Source organism: Lynx rufus, unplaced genomic scaffold (genome assembly GCF_022079265.1).
Source record: "Lynx rufus isolate CCGP_SWC_20201006 ecotype Redwood Valley unplaced genomic scaffold, mLynRuf1.p SCAF_13, whole genome shotgun sequence".
Taxonomy (NCBI): domain Eukaryota; kingdom Metazoa; phylum Chordata; class Mammalia; order Carnivora; family Felidae; genus Lynx; species Lynx rufus.
Genome location: NW_025814827.1, coordinates 34,264,828 through 34,287,393, shown reverse-complemented (window position 1 = coordinate 34,287,393; position 22,566 = coordinate 34,264,828). Strand labels below are relative to the sequence as shown.

General features: G+C 36.8%; 1 protein-coding gene across 1 annotated transcript in view; it reads left to right on the top strand.

The window, feature by feature from the left end:
- BUB1B (BUB1 mitotic checkpoint serine/threonine kinase B) overlaps nt 1–22,566 on the top strand; it is a 50,154-nt gene that overhangs the window by 21,154 nt on the left and 6,434 nt on the right. The window contains exons 6-19 of the mRNA XM_047075331.1: nt 2,246–2,415; nt 3,521–3,735; nt 3,908–3,999; nt 7,696–7,925; nt 9,506–9,618; nt 10,145–10,260; nt 10,814–10,863; nt 12,694–12,754; nt 12,894–12,999; nt 17,390–17,664; nt 18,863–18,996; nt 19,300–19,440; nt 19,926–20,026; nt 22,394–22,543. Of these exons, the coding sequence (XP_046931287.1) occupies nt 2,246–2,415; nt 3,521–3,735; nt 3,908–3,999; nt 7,696–7,925; nt 9,506–9,618; nt 10,145–10,260; nt 10,814–10,863; nt 12,694–12,754; nt 12,894–12,999; nt 17,390–17,664; nt 18,863–18,996; nt 19,300–19,440; nt 19,926–20,026; nt 22,394–22,543 (1,954 nt within the window). The remainder of the gene's footprint in view (nt 1–2,245; nt 2,416–3,520; nt 3,736–3,907; nt 4,000–7,695; nt 7,926–9,505; nt 9,619–10,144; nt 10,261–10,813; nt 10,864–12,693; nt 12,755–12,893; nt 13,000–17,389; nt 17,665–18,862; nt 18,997–19,299; nt 19,441–19,925; nt 20,027–22,393; nt 22,544–22,566) is intronic.

Sequence of the window (22,566 nt, the reverse complement as noted above, 5' to 3'; positions counted from 1 at the left end):
GCCATTCATTTAGAGTGAGCCTATGGCCAATAAATTCCCTTAGTTTTTCTTCATCTAAGAATGTCTTCATTTCATTTTAATTCCTAAAGGATATTTGCAATGGATGTAGAATTCTGGGTCAACAGTTCTTTTCTTTTGGTATTTTAAAGATGTTGTTGCACTGTCTTCTGGACTGCATGATTTCTGATGAGAAATCTGTGGTCATTTGATTGGTTCCTTCTCTATATGTATTGTGTTGATTTTCTCTGGGTGCATTTAAGATTTTTGCTTTTAACATTATTATTCAGAAATTTGATTATGGTGTGTCTAGGTGTGATTACCCTTGCATTTAATCCATTTGGGGTTTACTGAGCTTTTTGAATTTATAAATGTATGCCTTTTACAAAATTTTAAAAATTTTTAGCCCTTCTTTAAAAATGTTTTTTCTGTACTTACTATATCTCTTTTTCTGGGACTTCAATCACACATATATTAGACCTTTTGATATTGTTCCATAGGTCCCTGAAGCTGTCTTTTTTGTTGTTTTAGTTTTTAATTTTTTAACCTTTTTTCTTTCTGTTCTTCAGAGTGGCTAGTTTTTATTGATTTGTCTTCAGGTTCATTTACTCTTTCCTCAGCCATCTCCAGTCTGATATTGAGTCCATCCAGTAATTTTTTTATTTCACATAATGTGTTTTTCAGGTCTAAATTCTCCATTTGATTCTTTTTTATAGTTTCTGTGTCTCTGCTGAGAACTTCTGTTTTTTTTATTCCTTTCAAATATTTTTACCTTTATCTCATGGAGCATTGTTATAATAACTGCTTTTAAATCTCTATGTGAAAATTCCCAGCACCTAGGTTATCTTGATATTGATATGTGTTGCTTGCCTTTTTCTTTGAGAATTGATCACATTTTACTGGTTCTTGGTCTGTCAGGTAATTTTGGATTATATCCTGGACATTGATCCTGATACTATGTTATTAGACTCTGAGTTCTGTTGATTGATATTCTCTGGAGAACGTTGATACTTTTGTCTTAGAAGGCAACCAACCTTCAGGTATCCTAAGTTCTTTCTTATGTAGATAGTGGTTCCATTGTTCAGTTTTCAAGACCTTTGGGTCTATCCCATGTGTAGGTTGCTCAGGGGTTAGTCTAGGACTTGGGTCATGGTTTATATCATAGTTCAGTCCTCAAAGCCTTTTCTGTGCTGCTTGGGGCCTGCCCTGTGCATACATAGCTCAGAACTGAGTCCAGGGCTTGTGCCAATTCATGTAGAGAATTAGGAGATCCCCTTCTTGAGTTCATCCTCTCTAATATCTCTCCCACATTCATTGGCCCGCAGAGTCCCCTTTTCCAAGTATTCTGGCCAGAAAGATGAGGTTTTAGCTTCCCACACCATCATGGCAACAATTTTAAACCACAAGAGAAAAAAGAAGAAGAAAAAAAAAAAAAACAGGAAACAACCCTGTGTGGGTTGTTTCTTCAAGTTTGACTCCTCTCTACAGTCCACTTGCTTTTGTTTACTTTGCAGAAGCCTCAGTTGCTTTTTTTGTAGTTTGTTTAGTTTTAAATTCTACCCAGTGAGAGAGAGGCTACCATGGCCTTACTCCATTTTGGCCAGTACTCTCAGTTTATTCTATATTTTTTGTTTTTTTATTTTTTCTTTTTAAACTCTTTTGATAATACTTAAGGCTTTGGCAGCAGGACAGGAAGTTTAATCTTCAAACTTCTGCCAGCTTTGCTAAAGTAAAATGTCATGTGGGATACATCTTCATTTGATATGGTTTAGGAAAAAATGGTATAGAGGGGAGAGTGTGCATAGAGAGAGAAAGAGACATAGACAGTGACAAAATAGATGTGGCAAGATGTTAACAGTTGGTGAATCTAGGTGAGGAGTATATGGGTGTTCATTTACACTTGCAATAATTTGTAAGTGTAAGCTCTGTAATAAAATGTTGATGGGGAACTCTGATTTTAATAAATTCTTTAATCTTAGTCACCCTGCTCTGATCCTCAGATCAACCTAATGGTGCGCTTCAGAGTATGCTAATTGGTCAAACTTGGACATTTAAAGGGGAGGCTAAACCATTCTATTCCAAACCTTCTCTCTGATTTCAAGGTAGCTTTCTTTATTTCTGACATAATAAACATTTTCTGTGGGCTATTCCTCTATATTTCTTCTCCCTTGTTTTAACAAGTTAGATATTTGATTCTGTGAGTAGTGTTCATCTCCCCAAGAGTTAATTGTCCATTCTCTTACTTTAGACAATTTCAAGCTCGAGTGTCTCGGCAAACTGTGTTGGCACTTGAGAAAGAAGAGGAAGAGGAAGTATTTGGATCTTCTGTACCACAACGAAGCACACTGGCTGAACTAAAAAGCAAAGGGAAAAAGACAGCTAGAGCTCCAATCAGCCGTGTAGGAGGTGCTCTCAAGGGTAAGTTTGTTAAGTGTTATTATGGGAAGCTCTTAGTCTCGGGTGGTGGGCAAATTATGTAAAGAGATAACGTATAAATATATATGTGGATACTGTCCTAGTTTTCTGAATACTAGGTAGCAAAAAGAAGGAAGTCTTCAGAGAGCTGAGATTACAGTATGCAGTAAAACCAAAACATGTCAGCAATTTTGTGTCTTAATTAAGAAAAACCTAATATATAGGAAGCATCAAGAGTTTCTGAACTTGAGTTGTTAGTTGAAAGAAGATATTCAATAATATAGCTAGTATTGTCAAATTAAACTTACATGAAACCAAAGCCTCAGAGAATGTGTTAATATGGTCTTCAAGCTTTTTGGGGGCCAGAAATTAGACTCTCCTTTGTGCACGTAAAGATGATTAACCATGGGCTTTTTTTTTTTTTTTTTTTTAATTCACTACGTTTAGGGAAGTTTTAGATTTACAGCAAAATTGGGCAGAAAGTATAGAGAGCAATAAGCTTTTCCTACATTTATAGCAGTTAGACCTATAGACCAGAATTTTGAAAAATCTCTAACCCCTTTCCTGGTATTAACTTACCATTATTCAAAATATATCCTAGAATTAGTGTATAGGGAGTATATAGACCTAAAGAATATTTCATCCAGATCATACTGAAGCTTGGTTGTAATAAAGAACCCCATAACAGAGAGCACCACTAATAAATGGGCTAATTTGTCTTCTCTAGATTCAGCACATTGCAGCTTATTTGCATTGAGAGAAACATTTTAAATTGAAAAATGACAATTTAGGTTAGGTTAATCTCTGAGAAAACTAGACAATGTTAGAATGGTGACTGAAGGAAGAGGTAGAATTTTTTAAAATATCTATAAATAAAAGATTGGAAGTGAGGGAAAGGAGGGACAGTATAAGTAACAAACAGAATGGATTCAAAAGTTAGTAATTTGATTCATTTAAGGTTTTAAAATATTATTATTTAAAAAAATCTCTTTGTTTCTATGGTAGTAGAAGTAATCACCTTGATTTGAGGAATGATTGGGTATACTTTATCTGGCATCTAGATTGATAATTAAAGATTTTACTTAAAGTTTTAATGTTTTTCTCCTAGCTCCAAACCAGAACAGAGGACTCCAAAATCCAGTTCCTCAACAGATGCAAAGTAATTCCAGAGTTGCTATTTTTGATGAAAATGCTGATGAAGCCTCTAGAGCAGAGTTGTCTAAGCCTGCAGCTCAGCCGTGGATAGCACGCCCTGTGTCCAGGGCCAAGGAGAACGAGCTGCAAGCAGGCCCATGGAACACAGGCAGGCCTTTGGAATACAGGGTAAGGACTTTTGGATCCAGTGTATTTGCACACATAACACAGACTTCACATTTTGAGTAGAGAAGTAGTTTCAGCATCTCTTTTAATTCCTCTTGAATAATTAGGCATGGTCTGCATATATTGTGTTAGAATGGAACACTATGGTAATTTTCATTTTCTTCTGCATTGCCAGACTCGTGGCAGTACGGCTTCTGTGACAGCAGTACCTTCTCTGCTTCCCAGTTTTACTCCATATGTTGAAGAAACTGCACAACAGCCAGTTATGTGAGTTTGATTTCCAGACATTTTGAGGTGGAAATTATTAACAGTGAGCAGGGACACCTATCTTGGTTCCCAAGGGGATTTCCTTCTTTGTGGAGATGAAAGTAACCAGACACATTTTGTTTTCTTTCTTTTTTTTTTTTTAATGTTTATTTATTTATTTTTGAGAGAGAGAGAGAGAGAGAGAGAGATAAGAGAGCAAGCGGGGGAGGGACAGAGAGAGAGGGAGATACAGAATCCAAAATAGTCTCCAGGCTCTGAGCTGGCATCCCAGAGCCCAACGTGGGGCTCAAAACCCACGAACTGTGAGATCATGACCTGACCCTAAGTCCAGCACTTAACCGACTGAGCGAGCCACCCAGGCTCCCCCTTATTTTTTTTTTTTTTTAAAGATTGTTTTGACCATTCTGGTCCCCTTGCAATTCCATTTGAATTTTAGGATCATCTTGGTAATTTCTGCAAAATAGCCAGCTGGGATTGTGATATAGATTGTGTTCTGAATCTGTAGATCAATTTAATGAATATTGCCATCTTAATAATATTAAATCTTCAGATCCATGGACATGGTATATCTCTTATTTATATCTTCTTTCATTTCTTTCAACAGTGTTTCATAGTTTTCAGAATAAAATTTTACACTTTTTATTTATTATTTTTTTAAATTTTTTAAATGTTTATTTATTTTTGAGACAGCACACGTGGGAGAGGGGCAGAGAGAGGGGACAGAGGATCCAAAGTGGGCTCTGTGCTGACAGCAGCAAGCCCAATTGTGGGGCTTGAACTCACAAACTGCGAGATCATGACCTGAGCTGAAATTGGACTCTCAACTGACTGAACCACCCAGGTGCCCCGAAGTTTTACACTTTTTAAAAAAATGAGTAGATGTTATTTTTTAAGCTTAGATTTATAGAAAAATTGTACAGCATTCCCATGTACTTCCTCCTCAACCCTGCACACAATTCTGCCTATTAACATCTTGCATCAGTGTGATTCATTTGTTGTAATTGATGCACCAATATTGATATATTATTAACTAAAGTTTATAGTTTATTAGTACTCCAGTGTGTTCTACAGTTCTATGAGTTTTTCATGTGTCCATCATTACAGTGTCACATAAGTAGTTTCACTGCCCTAAAACTTCCCTGCATTCCAGTAGTTCATTTATCCCTCCCTCAACTCCCTGGCAATCACTGATCTTTAAATAGTCTTTATAGGGGCGCCTGGGTGGCTCAGTCGGTTAAGCGTCCGACTTCAACTCAGGTCACAATCTCGCGGTCCGTGAGTTCTAAACCCTCGTCAGGCTCTGGGCTGATGGCTCAGAGCCTGGAGCCTGCTTCCGATTCTGTGTCTCCCTCTCTCTCTGCCCCTCCCCCGTTCATGCTCTGTCTCTCTCTGTCTCAAAAATAAATAAACGTTAAAAAAATAAAATTAGGGGCGCCTGGGTGGCTTGGTTGGTTAAGCGTCCGACTTCGGCTCAGGTCATGATCTCACGGTCCGTGGGTTCGAGCCCCGCGTCGGGCTCTGTGCTGACAGCTCAGAGCCTGGAGCCTGTTTCTGATTCTGTGTCTCCCTCTCTCTCTGCCCCTCCCCTGTTCATGCTCTGTCTCTCTCTGTCTCAAAAATAAATAAACGTTAAAAAAAAAATTAAAAAAAAAAGTTATAAAAAAAATAAAATTAAATTAAATTAAAAAAAATTAAAAAAATAAATTGTCTTTATAGTTCTGCCTTTTCCCAGAAGTCTTATAGTTGGAAAAAAAAAAACAGTATGTAAGCTTTCCAGACTGGCTTTTCTCAGTAATATGAATTTAAGGTTTCTTCATGTCTTTTTGTGGCATAATAGCTCATTTATTTTTAGTGCTGAATGATATTCCATTGTATGGATATTTATCCATTTATGGGAGGACATCTTGCTTGCTTCCAATTTTGGCAATTATGAATAAAGTTACTATAAATACCTTAGTGCAGAGTTTTATATAGACATAAATTTTCAACTCATATAGCTGGATTCAATTTTAAGACTAAGTTTATCTTTGTAAGAAAGTGCCAAACTATCTTCCAAAGTGGCTGTACCATTTTGCATTCATTCATACCAGCAGTGGTATGATAGTTCCTAATCCTCCACATCCTTGTCAGCATTTGGTGTTGTCAGTATTTTAGATTTTAACCATTCTAATAGATATGTTGTGGTATCTCATTATTGTTTTAATTTGTAATTCCCTGATAATATATGATTGAGCATCTTTTATGTGCTTGCTTGCCATCTGTATATTTTCTTTGGTGTCTAGTCACATTTCTTTTTTAAAAATTATTCTGAAATATTTCATTCTTTTTGTGCTATTGTAAATACAAATGTTCTCTTAATTTCATTTTCAGATTGTTCATTGTATAAAATACAATTGATTTTTATATATTAATTTTATATCCTGCTTTGGTGAACTCATTATTAGCTCTAATAATTTTTATGATAGATTCTTAGGATTTTCTATATGTAAGATCATGTTATCTGCAAGTAGAGACTATTTTACTTCTTATCCCATTTGGATGCCTTCTTTCTTTCTTTCTTTCTTTTTTCTTTCTTTCTTTCTTTCTTTCTCTCTGCTTTCTTTCTTTCTTTTTTTTTTTTTTTTTTACCTAATTGCCCTGGCTAGAACTTCCAGTACAGTTTTGAATAGAAGGGGCAAGAATGGACCTTCTTATCTTGTTCCTGATCTTAAGGGAGAAGCATTCAGTCTTTCATTATTAAGTATGATGTTTGTGTGGGGTTTTGGTAGATGTCCTTTATCAGATTGAACAAGTTGAGGAAGCCTTTTAAGTATGTAGATGCTTGGACCCTAGCATTAAAGGTTCTGATTTAGTGGATCTGGTGTAGGGACCAGATATCTTTAGTTGTAAAAAAGGCATATAAGGAAATAAAAGGTATATAAATGATTCTGATCCATAGCCAGAATTGAGAACGTCTGCCCCATTTTGTGTGAAGTACTTTATGCTTCATTCTTTTCAAACCTATATTAGTACGCTCATTTTCTCCCCCTCAGCTGAGAACCTTGAACTTCACATTATTAATTCCCTAAATGCTGTATTCCTAACTAACTGTTTTTGGTGTGAAACAGTAGAAAATGGGCTGTAATGTAGAGGTTAACTTTCTTTCATTTGGGTTTTTTTTTAAGTTTATTTTGTTTTAAGTTTTGTTTTTTTTTTTAAGTTATTTTGTGAGAGAGAGAGTGCATGCCTGCTAGCAGCAAAGGGGCAGAGAGAGAGGGGGAGAGAATCCCAAGCAGACTCTGCACTCTCAGTGCACAGAGCCAGATGCGGGGCTCAACCCCATGAACCATGAGATCATGACCTGAACTGAAATCAAGAGTTAGACGCCCAACTGACTGAGCCACCCAGATATCCCTCATTCATTGGGTTTGATTAAGATATAATATTCACATTTATTTTCACCTATAAGGTATATAACCTATTTGATTACCCTTATGGTTAATTTCCTGCCTCATCATAACATTGTAGTACTCAGAACGTAATTGTTGATGACCTGTGTGAATTATTTTTTAGCCTTTTTCCTCAATCTTCTTTGTTTTTATTTTTTGAAATCAATTATACATAGTGCCATTGACATCGTTTCTATGTTCTGTCAAGACATAAAAGAAATAATTCATTTGATCTGTATGGTGAATAATAATTATTTTGCTTCCTTAGGACACCATGTAAAATTGAACCCAGTATAAACCACATTCTAAGCACAAGAAAACCTGGAAAGGAAGAAGGAGATCTTCTGCAAAGAGTTCAAAGCCATCAGCAAGAGTCTCAGGAGAAGAAAGAGAAGATGATGTATTGTAAGGAGAAGATTTATGCAGGAGTAGGGGAGTTCTCCTTTGAAGAGATCCGGGCTGAAGTTTTCCGGAAGAAATTAAAAGAGCGAAGGGAAGGTAGGTGTATTAATCTAGTTCACAGAAGAATTTCTTCTTAACTGCCCATTATTTTCTCAAGCATTCCCTCTATTCGAGTGAAGCAGCTCTGATCATGGTAACCAGAAACCTTTTTTTTTTTTTTTTTGCTAAGTCCAGTGGCCGTTTCTCAGTCTTGATCTTTATTTATTGACCTTTTGCCTTCATTTGACACAGTTGATGAACTACTTCTTTATGAAATGCTTCTCTTGGCTTTTTCCTTGGTGTGTATTCCCTCTCAGTTTCCTTTACTGCTATTCTTCTCATCAGAGACCTCTTCTTGAGGCCCAGGATAGAGTCTTGGAATATTCCAGTTATCCTTTCTTTCTACAGGTATCACTAACTAATGTATTAAATACTGTTTATAAGCCATGGACTCTCAAATTTCTATCTCCATCCCTGACATTTCACCTGAACTCCAGACTCATATTTAGTTGCTTGTATCCATTGGCTATTCTAATAGACATTTTAATCTCAACATAGCCAGAACAGAATTATTGATTTTTGCCACAAACTACACCCCAGCATGTGTACACACAGTATGTGTGTACACATACCATAGGCATCCCCATTTTGGTAAAAGGCAACACCATGCACCCAGATGGTTGAAGCCAAAAAAAACCAGAAGTCATCTCTGATCCCTCTTTCCGTACCATTCCCCGACATCTAATGGGTAAGCCTATCAACTTTACCACCAAAATATTCCCACATCTTTTCTTTATCACCATTCTCATTATTTTTTTATTTTTATTTTTTTTACCATTCTCATTATTAATCCAAACCACCATCTTTTGGGTAGACTACTGCAACTAGACTTTCTGCGCTCATTCTGGCCTTACCATAGTCCATTTTGCTCACAGCAGGTGAGCATTTTATAATATTAAAATGATCTTCCCTGCTTACTTTTTTTTTTTTTTCTAATGTTTATTTATTTTTGAGAGAGAGAAAGAGAGAGCACAAGCCGGGGAAGAGGAGAGAGAGGGAGAGACACAAAATCCGAAGCAGGCTCTAGGCTCTGAGCTGTCCGCACAGAGCCCTACATGGAGCTTGAACTCGTGAACTGCGAGATCAGGACCTGAGCCAAAGTCTGATGCTTAACCGACTGAGCCACCCAGGTGTCCCTTCCCTGCTTACCGGTCTTAAGTAGCTCCTGACCTCCATCCCCCTACTCAGTCACACATTCTCACATCACCTATTTCATTTTATTTTTAACACTGATTTTCTTGTTAATTTGTGTGTGTGTGTGTGTGTGTGTGTGTGTGTGTGTGTGTGTGTCCCCCCTCAGGTTGGATGTTAGTGTCACATGACCAAGGACTTTGTATTATGCACCACTGAAATATAAATGCTCAGAGTTGTGCTTGGCACATCACAAATATTCTGGTTTTTATTGACTAAGTAAATGAATGAACAGAGACCTAGACCTCAATTAGAGGACTTTGTTCCATCTATATTATTCTTATCTGTAATATTAGTATGTTTGTTGAGGCCATGAGCTCCGAAGACAGTTTTTGACAATAAATTGCTATGAGGAATAATGCATCAGCCAACCTTACCCTTTCTAGCTGAGCTACTGACCAGTGCAGAGAAGAGAGCAGAAATGCAGAAACAGATTGAAGAGATGGAAAAGAAGCTAAAAGAAATTCAAACTACTCAGCAAGAAAGAACGGGTGATCAGGTCATTTCTCTTTTTTTTTTTTAATATAGAAAACTATGCTTATTGAAACAAATTTAAACAATATAAAAGCATAGAAGGTAAAAGTCCTCCCAAATCCATTCAGTTTCTGGTAGTTTCATAGCTATTAGTAGCAATTAAGTCCATCAGGAAAGTAATATAACAGATGAAGACTGCAAATGGAAATTGTGTCACTAGAAGTGACAATTTATTGACTTCTTAGTTACACTCTAAACTATTATTTTGTAGTTTCTGACCTTTAGCTTTTTGTTCTAGTCATGTTCCCCTGATTGGGGTTACCCAAAGAAATTTAGTAAATCTTGGCGCTGCCCAGTTGAGTAAAACAGAACCAGTTTATACTAGGAACGTAAATTATTGGAAAGAAGTTTTATAGTATAGATATTGTATATGGTTAGTGGATATCTAGGGGAAGAGTATGGTAAACCTAATTTCGGAGCTAACGCTTGAAAATAGGTAGAATTTTGTAGGTAGGAGAGACACATTGATTTTGTGTGTTTAATGCAAATAGCAAGAAGAGAAGATGCCTACGAAGGAAACAGCTGAACTGCAAATTGCATCAGAGTCTCAGGAAATACCAGGAATGGCTCTATCCAATTCTGTTTGTCCAGTAAACTCTTGTGCCAGGTAGGACCGCATTGGCGGATGGGATAATGCTTATAGGAGGCCATTTAGAACCAATCTTTGACTCTAGTGACTTGAAGTCTTTTATACTATCAAGACGTAACTTTTGCAAGTCTTTGTCACAACATAAGCTCTGATGCTGATGAAGGAAGACAGAGTATAGACTTTTTTCCATTAAAAAAATAGTATGTTTCTTAAACAATCAAATATAATTTTTAAAAGATAAAACCACCCATTTCTACCACCAAGAGATTATTGCTATTAACATAAGTATATCCTTCTGTGTTCTGTTTTTGTTTTGTTTGATGAAAATGAGAGTTTACCATTTTGTAATCAACTTACACTGTTAATGTTATGATATCCATTATCAAATATACTTGTATAACATTTTTAATGACTGAAGATTTTATCTTCTTAAAGAATTTGGATAGACAGTACCAGAATATTTCCTTTATCGTAGAGTGAGGATTATATTTGATTAAAACCTCTCTTGGACTTTTAAGATAATTGTTTCTGTGGGTACTTAGCACATGTTTTAAAACAAGTTTCTTTCCAGGGAGACTTCACTTGCAGAAAACATTTGGCCAGAGCAACCTCATTCTAAAGGTGAGTTGTATTTGATAATCTCATGAAAAACTTGGTGATAACAAACACATTATGTAATATGTAGTATATATTTTTCTTAATTATGGTAAAGGGAATTGTAAGAAAACAGAGGGAACCATGGAATTCAGTTATAAGCATATGATTTAGGATAGGATAGACATTTAAGAGAGTGTTTTTTGTTTTTGTAAGATTCGTCAATGCTTTGAAATGTTTAAATGTAAATTTAAATTTATATTAACTACCAAATAATCTTCCACCTTAGCTAGTGTATACGGAGCTATCAGTAGGATCCAGCAGTCAAGAAAGTAGTTTTTTGGAAGAAAGGAAAAAAAAGTTTAAAACTAAAGCTATTTTATATTCACATTTGTTCTCTTTTCACTTAAAAATACTTTAAAAGTTGTAAAAGATAAATATCCACCTATAAGTAGTTAAAAAAAAAAAAGAATCAGATTGAACCCCTAATTTTAACCACCAGTTTGTAGGAAATACAAAACCTGGAGGAACATGTTAAACAACTTAAGGGGATGTAATTGACGAAATATCCAGCATTATAGAGCAAACATTGTAGTTGAACAAAAAATTACTAAGACAACCAACAAAGCCTATAGAATCAAAGTGTTTTAAGAGGCATTTAAGGGGTGCCTGGGTGGTTCCGTTCCTTGAGCATCCAACTCGATTTCAGCTCAGGTCATGATCTCAAAGTTGATGAGTTCGAGCCCCGCCTTGGGTTCCACACTGATAGTGCAGAGCCTGCTTGCTTGGGATTCTCTCTCTCCCCCTTTGCCCCTCTCCCCACTCATGAGTACTCTCCCTCTCTCTCTAAAATAAAATAAAAAATTTTAAAACAGGCATTTCAACCATAGTATATAAATCTCACTTTGCATTCCCAGTCCCAACTTTCTAAACAATTTTGGTAAAATGTGAATCTTCTGACTGGATATATGACACTCAGAAATATTTAATCCTATAGGTATGTTTTGAGATTATTCCCTTTTGAAAGATCCTCTCTCTTTTAGAAATATATATTGAAATATTTACAGATGAAATGATGTGATATCTTGGATTTGCTTTAAAATAATACAGAGCAGGGGCGCCTTGGTGGCTCAGTCGGTTAAGTGTCCGACTTCAGCTCAGGTCATGATCTCAGTTCGTGGGTTCAAGCCCCACATCGGGCTTTCTGCTGTCAGCGCAAATCCCACTTCGGATCCTCTGTCTCCCTTGCTCTCTGTCCCCCCACCCCGACGCTCATACTCTGTCTCTCAAAAATAAACATTAAGAAAATTTTAAAAAATAAATAAATTGGCCCTAGTGTTTAAAAAAATAATAATAAAAAATAAAATAAAATAATCCAGAGCAGGGGCACCTGGGTGACTCAGTCGGTTGAGCGGCCGGCTTTGACTCAGGTCATGATCTCACGGTCCATGGGTTCAAGCTCCACGTTGGGCTCTGTGCTGACATCTTGGAGCCTGGAGCTGCTTCAGATTCTCTTTGTCTCCCTCTCTCTCTCTGCCTCTCCCCTGCTTATGCTTGTTCTCTCTCTCTCTCTCTCAAAAATGAACAAAAATTTAAAAAAAAATTTTTTTGTAATAAAATAAAATAATCCAGAGTGAGGTTGGGTTTAGGAGGTAGTGGTAGTGAATAAAGATGAAACACAATCAGCCATGTTTAGATAATTGTTTTTAAATGATCTCAACTTTTATATGTTTGAAATTGTTCATTATAAAAGATTACCTTTCTGCTTCCAAATAGCACGAAATATTAATTGACCTAGTTGTCTTGAAGAATAGGTGTTTACTCTTAAGAGTATAAATCTATTCTCTTTCTCTTTAGGTCCCAGTCTACCTTTCTCCATTTTTGATGAGTTTCTTCTTTCAGAAAAAAAAAATAACAGGTTTGAAGCTTTTTGTTTGACACTTAAAAGTCTTCTGTTATTATAAATGAGAATGAATTAGGGGGTTATTCTTACCTATTTTAACAGAAAAATTAATTGTTAAATGGGGTAAATTAAATTATTAAATGTCTTTTTCTAGTCCTCCTGCAGATCCCCCACAGGTTTTAGCCCAGCGAAGACCCCTTGCAATTCTCAAAACTTCAGAAAGCATCAACTCGAATGAAGATGTGCCTCCAGATGTTTGTGTAAGGAACAATATTCCTAAGTTAATATAAACAGACTAGTGAATTGTTTCATTCAATTCTCACAAAGTTAGGGTTAAAATTAAAATCACTGGCTTAGGGGCGCCTGGGTGGCGCAGTCGGTTAAGCGTCCGACTTCAGCCAGGTCACGATCTCGCGGTCCGTGAGTTCGAGCCCCGCGTCGGGCTCTGTGCTGACGGCTCAGAGCCTGGAGCCTGTTTCCGATTCTGTGTCTCCCTCTCTCTCTGCCCCTCCCCCGTTCATGCTCTGTCTCTCTCTGTCCCAAAAATAAATAAACGTTGAAAAAAAAAATTAAAAAAAAAAAAAAAAATCACTGGCTTAAAATTTAAGCATATGAACAGACACTTAACATCATTAGTCATTGGAGAATGCAAATCAAAACCACAGTGAGATACTATATCACATGCTGTGATCTATAGCAATGAAGGCTATAATCAAAGACAGAAAATAATAAGTGTTGGTGAGGATGTGGAGGAATGAGAATCCTCATACAATGCTGGTAGGAGTATAAAATGGTATAGCCACTTTGGAAAACAGCTTGGCAGTTCCTCAAAATGTTAAACAGTTACCGTATGTATGACCCAGCAATTCTCTCCTAGGTATATATCCAAGAGAATTAAAAACATATTTACATTAAAAAAACTTGTACATGAATGTTCATAGCAACATTATTTATAGTGGCCAAAAAGTACAAACAGTGCAGTGTCCATCAACTAATGCATAAACAAAATGTACATCCATACAATGGAGTACTATTCAACCATAAAAAGAAATGCCATATGGATAAATCTTATGATACAGATGAACCTTGAAAACACTTTGCTGGGTCACCTGGATGGCCCAGTTGGTTAAGCGTCTGACTCTTGACTTCATGGTTTGTGGGTCATGATCTCACAGTTCATAGGAATAAGCCCCAAGTTGGGCTGACAGTGTGCAATCTGCTTGGGATTCTCTGTCTCTCCTTCCCTCTCTGCCCCTTCCCTGCTCACATCTGTGCCTGCACACACACTCTCTCTCTCAAAATAAATAAACTTAAAAAAAAAAAAAAGGAAAGAAAGCACTTTGCTCAGTGAATGAAGTCAAACACAAAGACCACATATTGTATGATTCCATTTGTATGAAATGTCCAGAATGGGCAAATCCATAAAGACAGAAAATAGGTTAGGGATTTCCAGACAGTTAGAAAGAGGGGGCTGGAGAGTGACTGCCAGTGGGTACGGGGCTTCTCTTTGGGGTGCTGAAAATGTTCTGGAGTTAGATAGTGGTGATGATTGCACAACCTTGTGAACATATTAAATACCATGGAATACATACTTTAAAGGGTATGAATTTTTTGGTATGTAAATTATATCTCAGTTTTTTCAAGTGGGGAGAAAAATCACTGTCTTTGAAAAGCCTTTAGCATTTTTTTAAACCAACATAGCAAAGGATCTTTGTTCTTTTTATATAAGATGCTTTTTGTGACATTTGAAGTTATGTGGACCATTTTTCTTTAGTAATGTTTTATTTTAAGTACTATGGACTAGTGACATGATAATCCTTAGGGTACAAAGACCCTGCTTAGAATTCAAGTCAAAGAACCTTTGTCATTGACATTTTCATTAAAGTTCTAGGGAAGCAAATCATCCCTCTCTTCAAATCAGCATCTGGAAACTTGTCTTGAGGTTGAAGAGAACTAATTGTTTTCTCTGAAGACTTTTAAGGGGAGATGTGATCAGTAGCTCTGATTTAAAGCAATTGTTCTCTATATCCTAAAGAATGAATCCCTCAGGGTAAACATGTTTTTCTTTTTTTAACATGTTTTTCTTTTTATTTACTTACTTATTGAGGTATATTTTATATCCAATAAACTGCACAAATATTAATTATACAGCTAGATGAATTTTTACATGTGTGAATATCCATGCAGTCTCTACCCGCATTAAGATACAGAACATGTCCAGCAACCCAGAAAAGCCTAGGCAGTTGCTTATGGCTAAAGGTGGTAAGACCCCTTTCCATCTGTACTGAATTGGAGTTTCCGGGGATAAAGCCCAAGCAGGGATTTTTGTTTATTTTAAATACTTTCCCAAACAGTTCTGTTAGTCCGCTGACTGCAATGAAAAGAAAGTGATGTAGGAGATCGATGCATCACGTACTGTGTCCTGGAAACACACCAGACAACACAGTGAATAGGTCGGCTGGATTTGGAGACCGTGGTTCTAGGTTCAGGTGCTCAGGGATGGACTGAATTATTAAAGGAGTCAATTTTAGTATTTTTTTGTCTTAAGCCTTTTCCTTGAATTTTGTTAATAGGTGCCTACCAACGGGAGGTGGGTGGGCTAAAGGGGAGATGGGCATTAAGGAGGGTGCTTTTGGGGATGAGCACTGGGTGTTGTATGTAAAAGATGAATCATTGGGTTCTACTGCTGAAAACAAGACTAGACTACACTGTATGTTCACTAACTTGAATTTAGATTAAAAAAAAAAAAAGATGCCTACCAGAATTTCTCCCCTAAGAAAACACTTCTATTTAAAATGTCTAAACTAATAGGGCATATAAGTAGTATTTGCATAAAATATATTCCTAGACCATAGACCTCTATCTTGCTTTGATGTTAAAATTTTTTAGCTACATTTATTGTTTCGTCTAGATGTACCTCTCACCTCTGTTTACTAACATTGAGTCAGAAATTCAAAGTATATGTCAAATTCATAACGATCTAGAAAATTAATATCTAGTATTCATAGTTAAATGAAATAGGCATTCTTATATACTGCAGGTAAATGTTATATAAAGTGATACAGTGTCCCTGAAGGCAGCTTGGCAATATGTGTAAAGAATCTTACTACTTACAGCCTTTTTGACCTGATAATTCTACTTTTAGGAATTATTCCCCAGAAAACTAAGATATTCCTAAAGATTTAAATGTACAGGGATATTTAAAGTAGTTTTTTTATAATAGTAAAAAATGGGAATAACCTAAAAAAGTTAGTTAACTTCTGATAGACCCACAGTGTGACTCTCATGTTTTTAAAGACTTTTTAATAGCACAGAAAATAGGCTAAAAGTATAATGAGAAAGAATAGTGCATACTAGCATAGATGCTATAATCTATCTTCACTTGCTATGGAACCCCTTTTTAATTTATTTAAGTAGGCTCCATGCCCAACGTGGGGTTCAAACTCATGACCCTGAGACCAACTGAGCCAGCCAAGTGCCCCTAAAACCCCTTATTTATTTATTTATGTTTGTTTGTTTGTTTGTTTGTTTTATATAATTTATTGTCAAGTTAGCTAACATACAGTGTATACAGTGTGCTTTTGGCTTTGGGAATAGAGTCCCGTTAAACATCACTTACCTACATACAACACCCGGTGCTCATCCCAACAAGTGCCCTCCTCGATCCCCATCACCCATTTTCCCTGCCCCCCCACACCCCTGTCCCCATCAGCCCTCAGTTTGTTCTCTGTATTTGAGAGTCTCTTATGTAAAACTCCTTTTTTAAATGTATAGAATATGCTTATGCACGTAACCTACCAGATGTATATGGTAACAACAGTTGCATCTGGGGAGTAGTAATTGGAGTGGAGGTGTGGGGGTCAAGTGAGGGAGGGTGACCTTTTCACTATACATCCTTTTAAACTAGTTGATTTTTTAAACCATATACATGTATTACTTTTATTCATAAAGTTTATTTATTTTGAGAGCGAGCAAGTGGGGGAGGGGCAGAGGGAGAGAGAGAGAGAATCCCAAGTAGGCTCTGCACTGACAGTGCAAAGCCTGACTCGGGGCTTGACCCCACGAACTGTGAGATCATGACTTGAACCCAAACCAAGAGTCAGAGGCTTAACTGACTGAGTCATCCAGGTGCCACTACATGTATTACTTTTAAAGGCAAAGGAATATTTTAAATATTTTCCATTTTTTATACCTTATGCTTTGTTTTCCATATTTTCTACTATGACCGTGAATTATCCTGAGGAAATAAATTAAAATTCAACATTTGGCATAGAAGACTTAAAAGGTAGGAGGATAGTGGATTATCAGAACATTTTCTAGGCCAAAGTCAGGAGAAAAGTATTATTCCTCTAATTCTTAGGTAAATTGGTTGGGGAAAAAACATTGCCCAATATTTTTGCTTTGTGTGGAGAATCCTCAGTGTATTTTTTTGGTAATATGTAGTTTGCTGTTTTCATGATACAAAACCTTTTTCCTCAGATGTTATGATGTGGTTTTTAAAATCGTCTTTCCTAGAGATTGTGATATGCTACTTCTGTACCCTATGTTGAAAATCACTTATCTAATGTGTGTCTCGCTAAGTAAAAACGATGAGTGCTCCATATGCTGATTGAAATATTTCAGCTAAACTTTATGTGGTTTTTATTTCAGGATGAATTTACGGGAATTGAGCCCTTGAGTGAGGATGCTATTATCACGGGTTTCAGGAATGTAACTATATGCCCTAACCCAGAAGACACTTGCGACTTTGCCAGAGCAGCTCGATTTGTGTCTACTCCTTTTCATGAGATAATGTCCTTGAAAGATCTCCCTTCTGATCCTGAGAGACTGCTGCAGGAGGAGGATCTAGATGTGAAGATCTCTGAGGACCAGCAGACCGCTTGTGGCATCATCTATAATCCAAGTCTCAGCATCAAGAAGCTCAGGTGATTGTAGGTTGCACAAACCAGATTGTTTGAGTGATCTTTTATTCTGTGTGTGTTTGTCAGTGATAGTGATCATTTATCAAACTCTTACTACCTGCCAGGTACTGTGCTGAGTGCTTGCTTTACACAACAGTAGGACTCCCCATGAGAAAGTGTCCATGGGATTTAATAACTGATTTGAATATGAGGGTCAGAAGAAGTAAATTGTGATGGTTATGAGACTGAGAGGCCCGGGAGGATTATGGTGTCTTTGAGGGAACTTGGCAAAGTGTACCTGTTGGGGAGAGATTTTGTTTTGCCTTTAAAATCGAGTTTTAAATAATGGTAGAATATGGTACACCTGGGTGGCTCAGTCAGTTAAGCAGCCGTCTTTGGCTCAGGTCATGATCTCTCCTGTTTCACGAGTTCAAGCCCCATGCCAGGCTCTGTGCTGACAGCTCAGAGCCTGGAGCCTGCTTCAGATTGTGTGTCTCCCTCTCTCTCTGCCCCTCCCCCACTCATGCTCTGTCTCTCTCTCAAAAAAATTAATAAACATTTAAAAATTAAAAAAAAAATAGTAGTGGAATAGCTGGATACACTGATTTCAGATAAGCAAGTAGAAATGTACTTTTTTAAAGTATCTTTTAATGGAGAGGTGGCAGTGAATAAAGAATGGTATTGAGGGAATGGCATAAAGAGCCGTGGGCTAACTATATTTAAAAGTTGGCAAATGTAAACAAATTTTAGTTTTAGGAATATTCTTTAATTTGCCAATTTATGCTTTTAAAACTGCATTTTCAGATTTTTTTTCCTAACAAACTTTTTATCACATTTGCTAGCATTGTCATGGGTGATTTGGGTTTCACTTTCTCTTTCTTGACCTTTTCTTATTGAAGAGTAAAAAGTCCACAGACAGGATAACCAAGAAGAAAGTTGGTATCTTAGTCAATGTTTCCCAGTAGTTTAGAATAGATGTAGAGTAGGCATTTAGTATGGATTAGGTGAATAAAGTATAAATTTAGAAAATCTAATGCTGAGTGTTGCTTGTCAGCCAAGGTAGATAAAGTCACCTAGATTCTGATTATGAATCTATATCTGTTTCAGGAAAATAATGGACTTTGAAAATTAAACTGAATTAAAATGAATATTAAATAAAATAACAAAGATGAGTTAATATATATTATCCCTGTGAGGACTGACTCATTTGTGGTTCTTTCAGCCCAATTATCGAAGACAGCCGAGAAGCAACACATTCCTCTGGGTACTCTGGGTCTTCTGCCTCAGTTACAAGTTCCTCCTCCATCAAATGTCTTCAAATTCCTGAGAAACTGGAGCTTACTAATGAGACTGCAGGTAGCTTCATATGTACCACTAGTAAACAAAACATACCTCTGCATTCATGTCTAGTGAATACTTACTTATCTCAGCAAACTGATCTTTATGTTTGTTCTCTAGAAAAGTTACCATAGATTATGAAACTTCTAGAATGAATCAGTACCACCTGAACAGCATAAAGACCTAAAATATGAGTGCTGTTAGGTTAGCAGTGTTGACTGTGCAATCTTGGTTTTGGGTCCTCCCCCCACACCCCACCTCTGTTTATAATACACATTGAGGTTTTGGGGTGATCCCTTTGTCAACTTTTTTTTCTCCCAGACAACCCTACTCAGTCACCCTGGTGTCCACGGTATCGCAGACAACTACTAAAGTCTCTATCAGAGCTGAGGGCCTCAGCAGAATTTTTTGTAGAAGATAGACCAATGCCCAGGTTGGAAATAGGAAAGGAAATTGAATTAGGTAAGTATCATTGGTAAGTGGGTTTTTTTGTATGACAGTATACAAGTAAGTGATTATTTGTACTTGAGCTTGATGTTTGAGCACAATAAATATTTTTGGATTATAAGAAACAGCATTATAGGGGCTCCTGGCCTGCTCAGTCAGTAGAGCGTGTGACTCTTGATCTCAGGTAATGCGTTCAAGCCCTACATTAGGGGTAGAGTTTACTTAATTAAAAAAAATTACTCATCCTTTAAAAAAACAAACAGCATTGTAGCAAAATGAAACAGCATTATAGAGTTGACACACTGATAAGTTCATGTCCCAGTAACAATAGAGATTCTGTCTTCCCCTCTTTCAACTTTTAACAAATGATTTTGAAAAGTATTCTCGATGCTGCTAACTGGCAAATACAAAGTGCCTTTAGCCCTTAAACCAGGAAGTAAAAGTTAAGGAGCTATATACATTCACAACGATTTTTAAATGGAATCATACCTTCTCAACAGGTCATGAGGATTATTGCATTAAACAAGAATACCTAATATGTGAAGATTATAAATTATTCTGGGTGACACCAAGAAACTCTGCAGAGTTAACCATAATAAAGGTGGGACTGGTTCTTTGTCATTTCAATTATCTTGTAAAAAACAAAACAAAACAAAACAATGTGGGTTGAGGCAGTGATTGTGGCCCCATGGTACCATCAAATCCTTTGAATTGTCTATCAGCTTCCTGATAGAAAAGTCAGTGAGACACCAACAAATCACTCACCATTATATGTCAGGATGAGATATCAAAAATGAGAGGTTATTGTGTAAATCTCTTAATATATCTAAACGTACTAAATATTCTATCAATGTTATCTTTTTTAGGAAATATCCCGAAATTTTCTGGCCTGCTCCAATCTGGATAAGTTACATTCTGTGCTTGACACACACACACACACACACACACACTCACTCACTCACTCACTCACTCACTCTCACACAGTATTACCTTGACATTTCCATTCACCATTATCCTAGGGATTCATGTTACCTCTTTCTTACATTGGATGCCCAGTAATACTGGCTCCCATTTTTCTTTCTTTCTTGGTTTAAGGCCTCATATTTTAGTAGCTTCCTGAGAAAGGATGCATATGATATACATTTTTTTGAAATCTTTCATGTCAGAAAATTCTTTACTCCACATCTTTACTTGATTGGTAGTTTGACTGGATATTACAATTCTAGGTTCAAAACTTTTTTTCCTTAGAATTTTGAAGATAGGCTTTATTATCTTTTGGCTTGGGGCCTTGCTTTCTAAAGTCTTTTGCCATTTTTTTTCTTTTTTTTTTTCTTTTTTTTTTTTTTAACGTTTATTTATTTTTGAGACAGAGACAGAGCATGAACGGGGGAGGGGCAGAGAGAGAGGGAGGCACAGAATCGGAAGCAGGCTCCAGGCTCTGAGCCATCAGCCCAGAGCCCGACGCAGGGCTCGAACTCACAGACCGTGAGATCGTGACCTGAGCCGAAGTCGGAGGCTCAACCAACTGAGCCACCCAGGCGCCCCAAGTCTTTTGCCATTCTTTGTGTGAGACTGTTTTTCCCTCTCTGGGAATCCTTGTAGGATCTTATGTTTGTCCCCAGTGTCCTGAAATTCCACAAGTATATTATGTTTTGTTAAAAACCTATTATCTCCCGTACACTAGACACTGGATGGCCATTTTAATCCCGAAACTCCTTCAGTTTTGAGAAATTTTTCTTCAAAGAATAAATTATTTCTTCTTTTAAATCTTCTCTGTTCTCTCATTCTAGAATTCTTTTTATTAGGACATGGAGTCGCTTAGAGATCCTTTAAAAATCTTATCTTTTTTCTCTTTTTCTCTTTTTTTTTTCTTTCTGGAATGTTTTGTCAACTTTATTTTCAGAACTTTTATTGGATTTTTCATTTCTTTTGTCATCCATTTGATTTGTAAGAGCTCTTTTTTATTCTCGAGTTTTTCTTCTTTGTAACATTCTTCATTTCAAAGGTGGAACATTGCTTTTCTCTCTGAGTATATTTATGGTGCTTTAAATTTTTTTTCTCCCTGCATCATCTGTTTCCTTTTGTCTGTTTTGAATTCAGTCTTTCATATTAGAAGCTTTCTTCAAGACTTTGACTTTCTATTCATATATAAGCATGGGACTCTAAAAGCTAATTTAAAGCTCTTTGATATAGAACCTTGACACTGTTGGGCCTCACTGTAAGAAGAGTTTCACATGGCCATTCAATAAATGCCTCAATCCTTGAGGTCTTTTCTTTTAAGCTGATCAGACCCTTCAGAGAAAACTTCTAATATCCTGCCTTGATCATATAATCCTGGCTGCTAGCTTCCTGAAAACTAAGTGGGAAAATTAGTCTGGAGAGTGGAGGGGTGGAAAGGTGCATCTTAACATTTGATATATAAACTTTTTCCTCTTCCCCTCAACTCTTAACAATGCCTGGTGTCCTCTAGTCCAGAGCCCTTCTGTTTTATACTCTTTAGGGGTTAACTTTTGGTCTTCTAGAATGGAGGAGAGGCGGTTAGTCTGGGCTACAGGAGTTACTCCTGTACTTCTAACTTCCACGTTAAGTTACTCCTAACTTCCACGTTAATGGAGTTCATCCACTCCTGTATTGGCTTCACCTCCACCCTTACTTCTGTAGGTAATTGATGCCATCAGTTTTATACTGTGGGGAGATGGTCTTGTAGCATAAATTTGGTTGCGCTCAGCTTTCTCCACTGCTAGAATCAGCTTTCCTTGGGTCTGCTAAGTGGATTGCCTCGTACTGTTCTCCTTCCAGCTTCCAGAATTTGTTGCTGCTGTGTTTTTTTTATTATAGATTTATGACTTTTAAAACATTCTTTTATTGTTATTTCTGTTGTAGTATCATAAGGGCTGGAGGGAATGTTTTCAATCTGCCAACCATAACCATAGATTCTGATAGCTCTTATTTTTAAAATTTCTTACAGGTGTCCTCTCAACCTGTCCCATGGGACTTTTATATCAACCTCAAGTTAAAGGAACGTTTGAATGAGGAGTATGATCATTTGTGCAGCTGTTACCAATACCAAGATGGTTGTATTGTTTGGCACCAATATATAAACTGCTTCACTCTTCAGGTTTGAATAATATATAAACATAT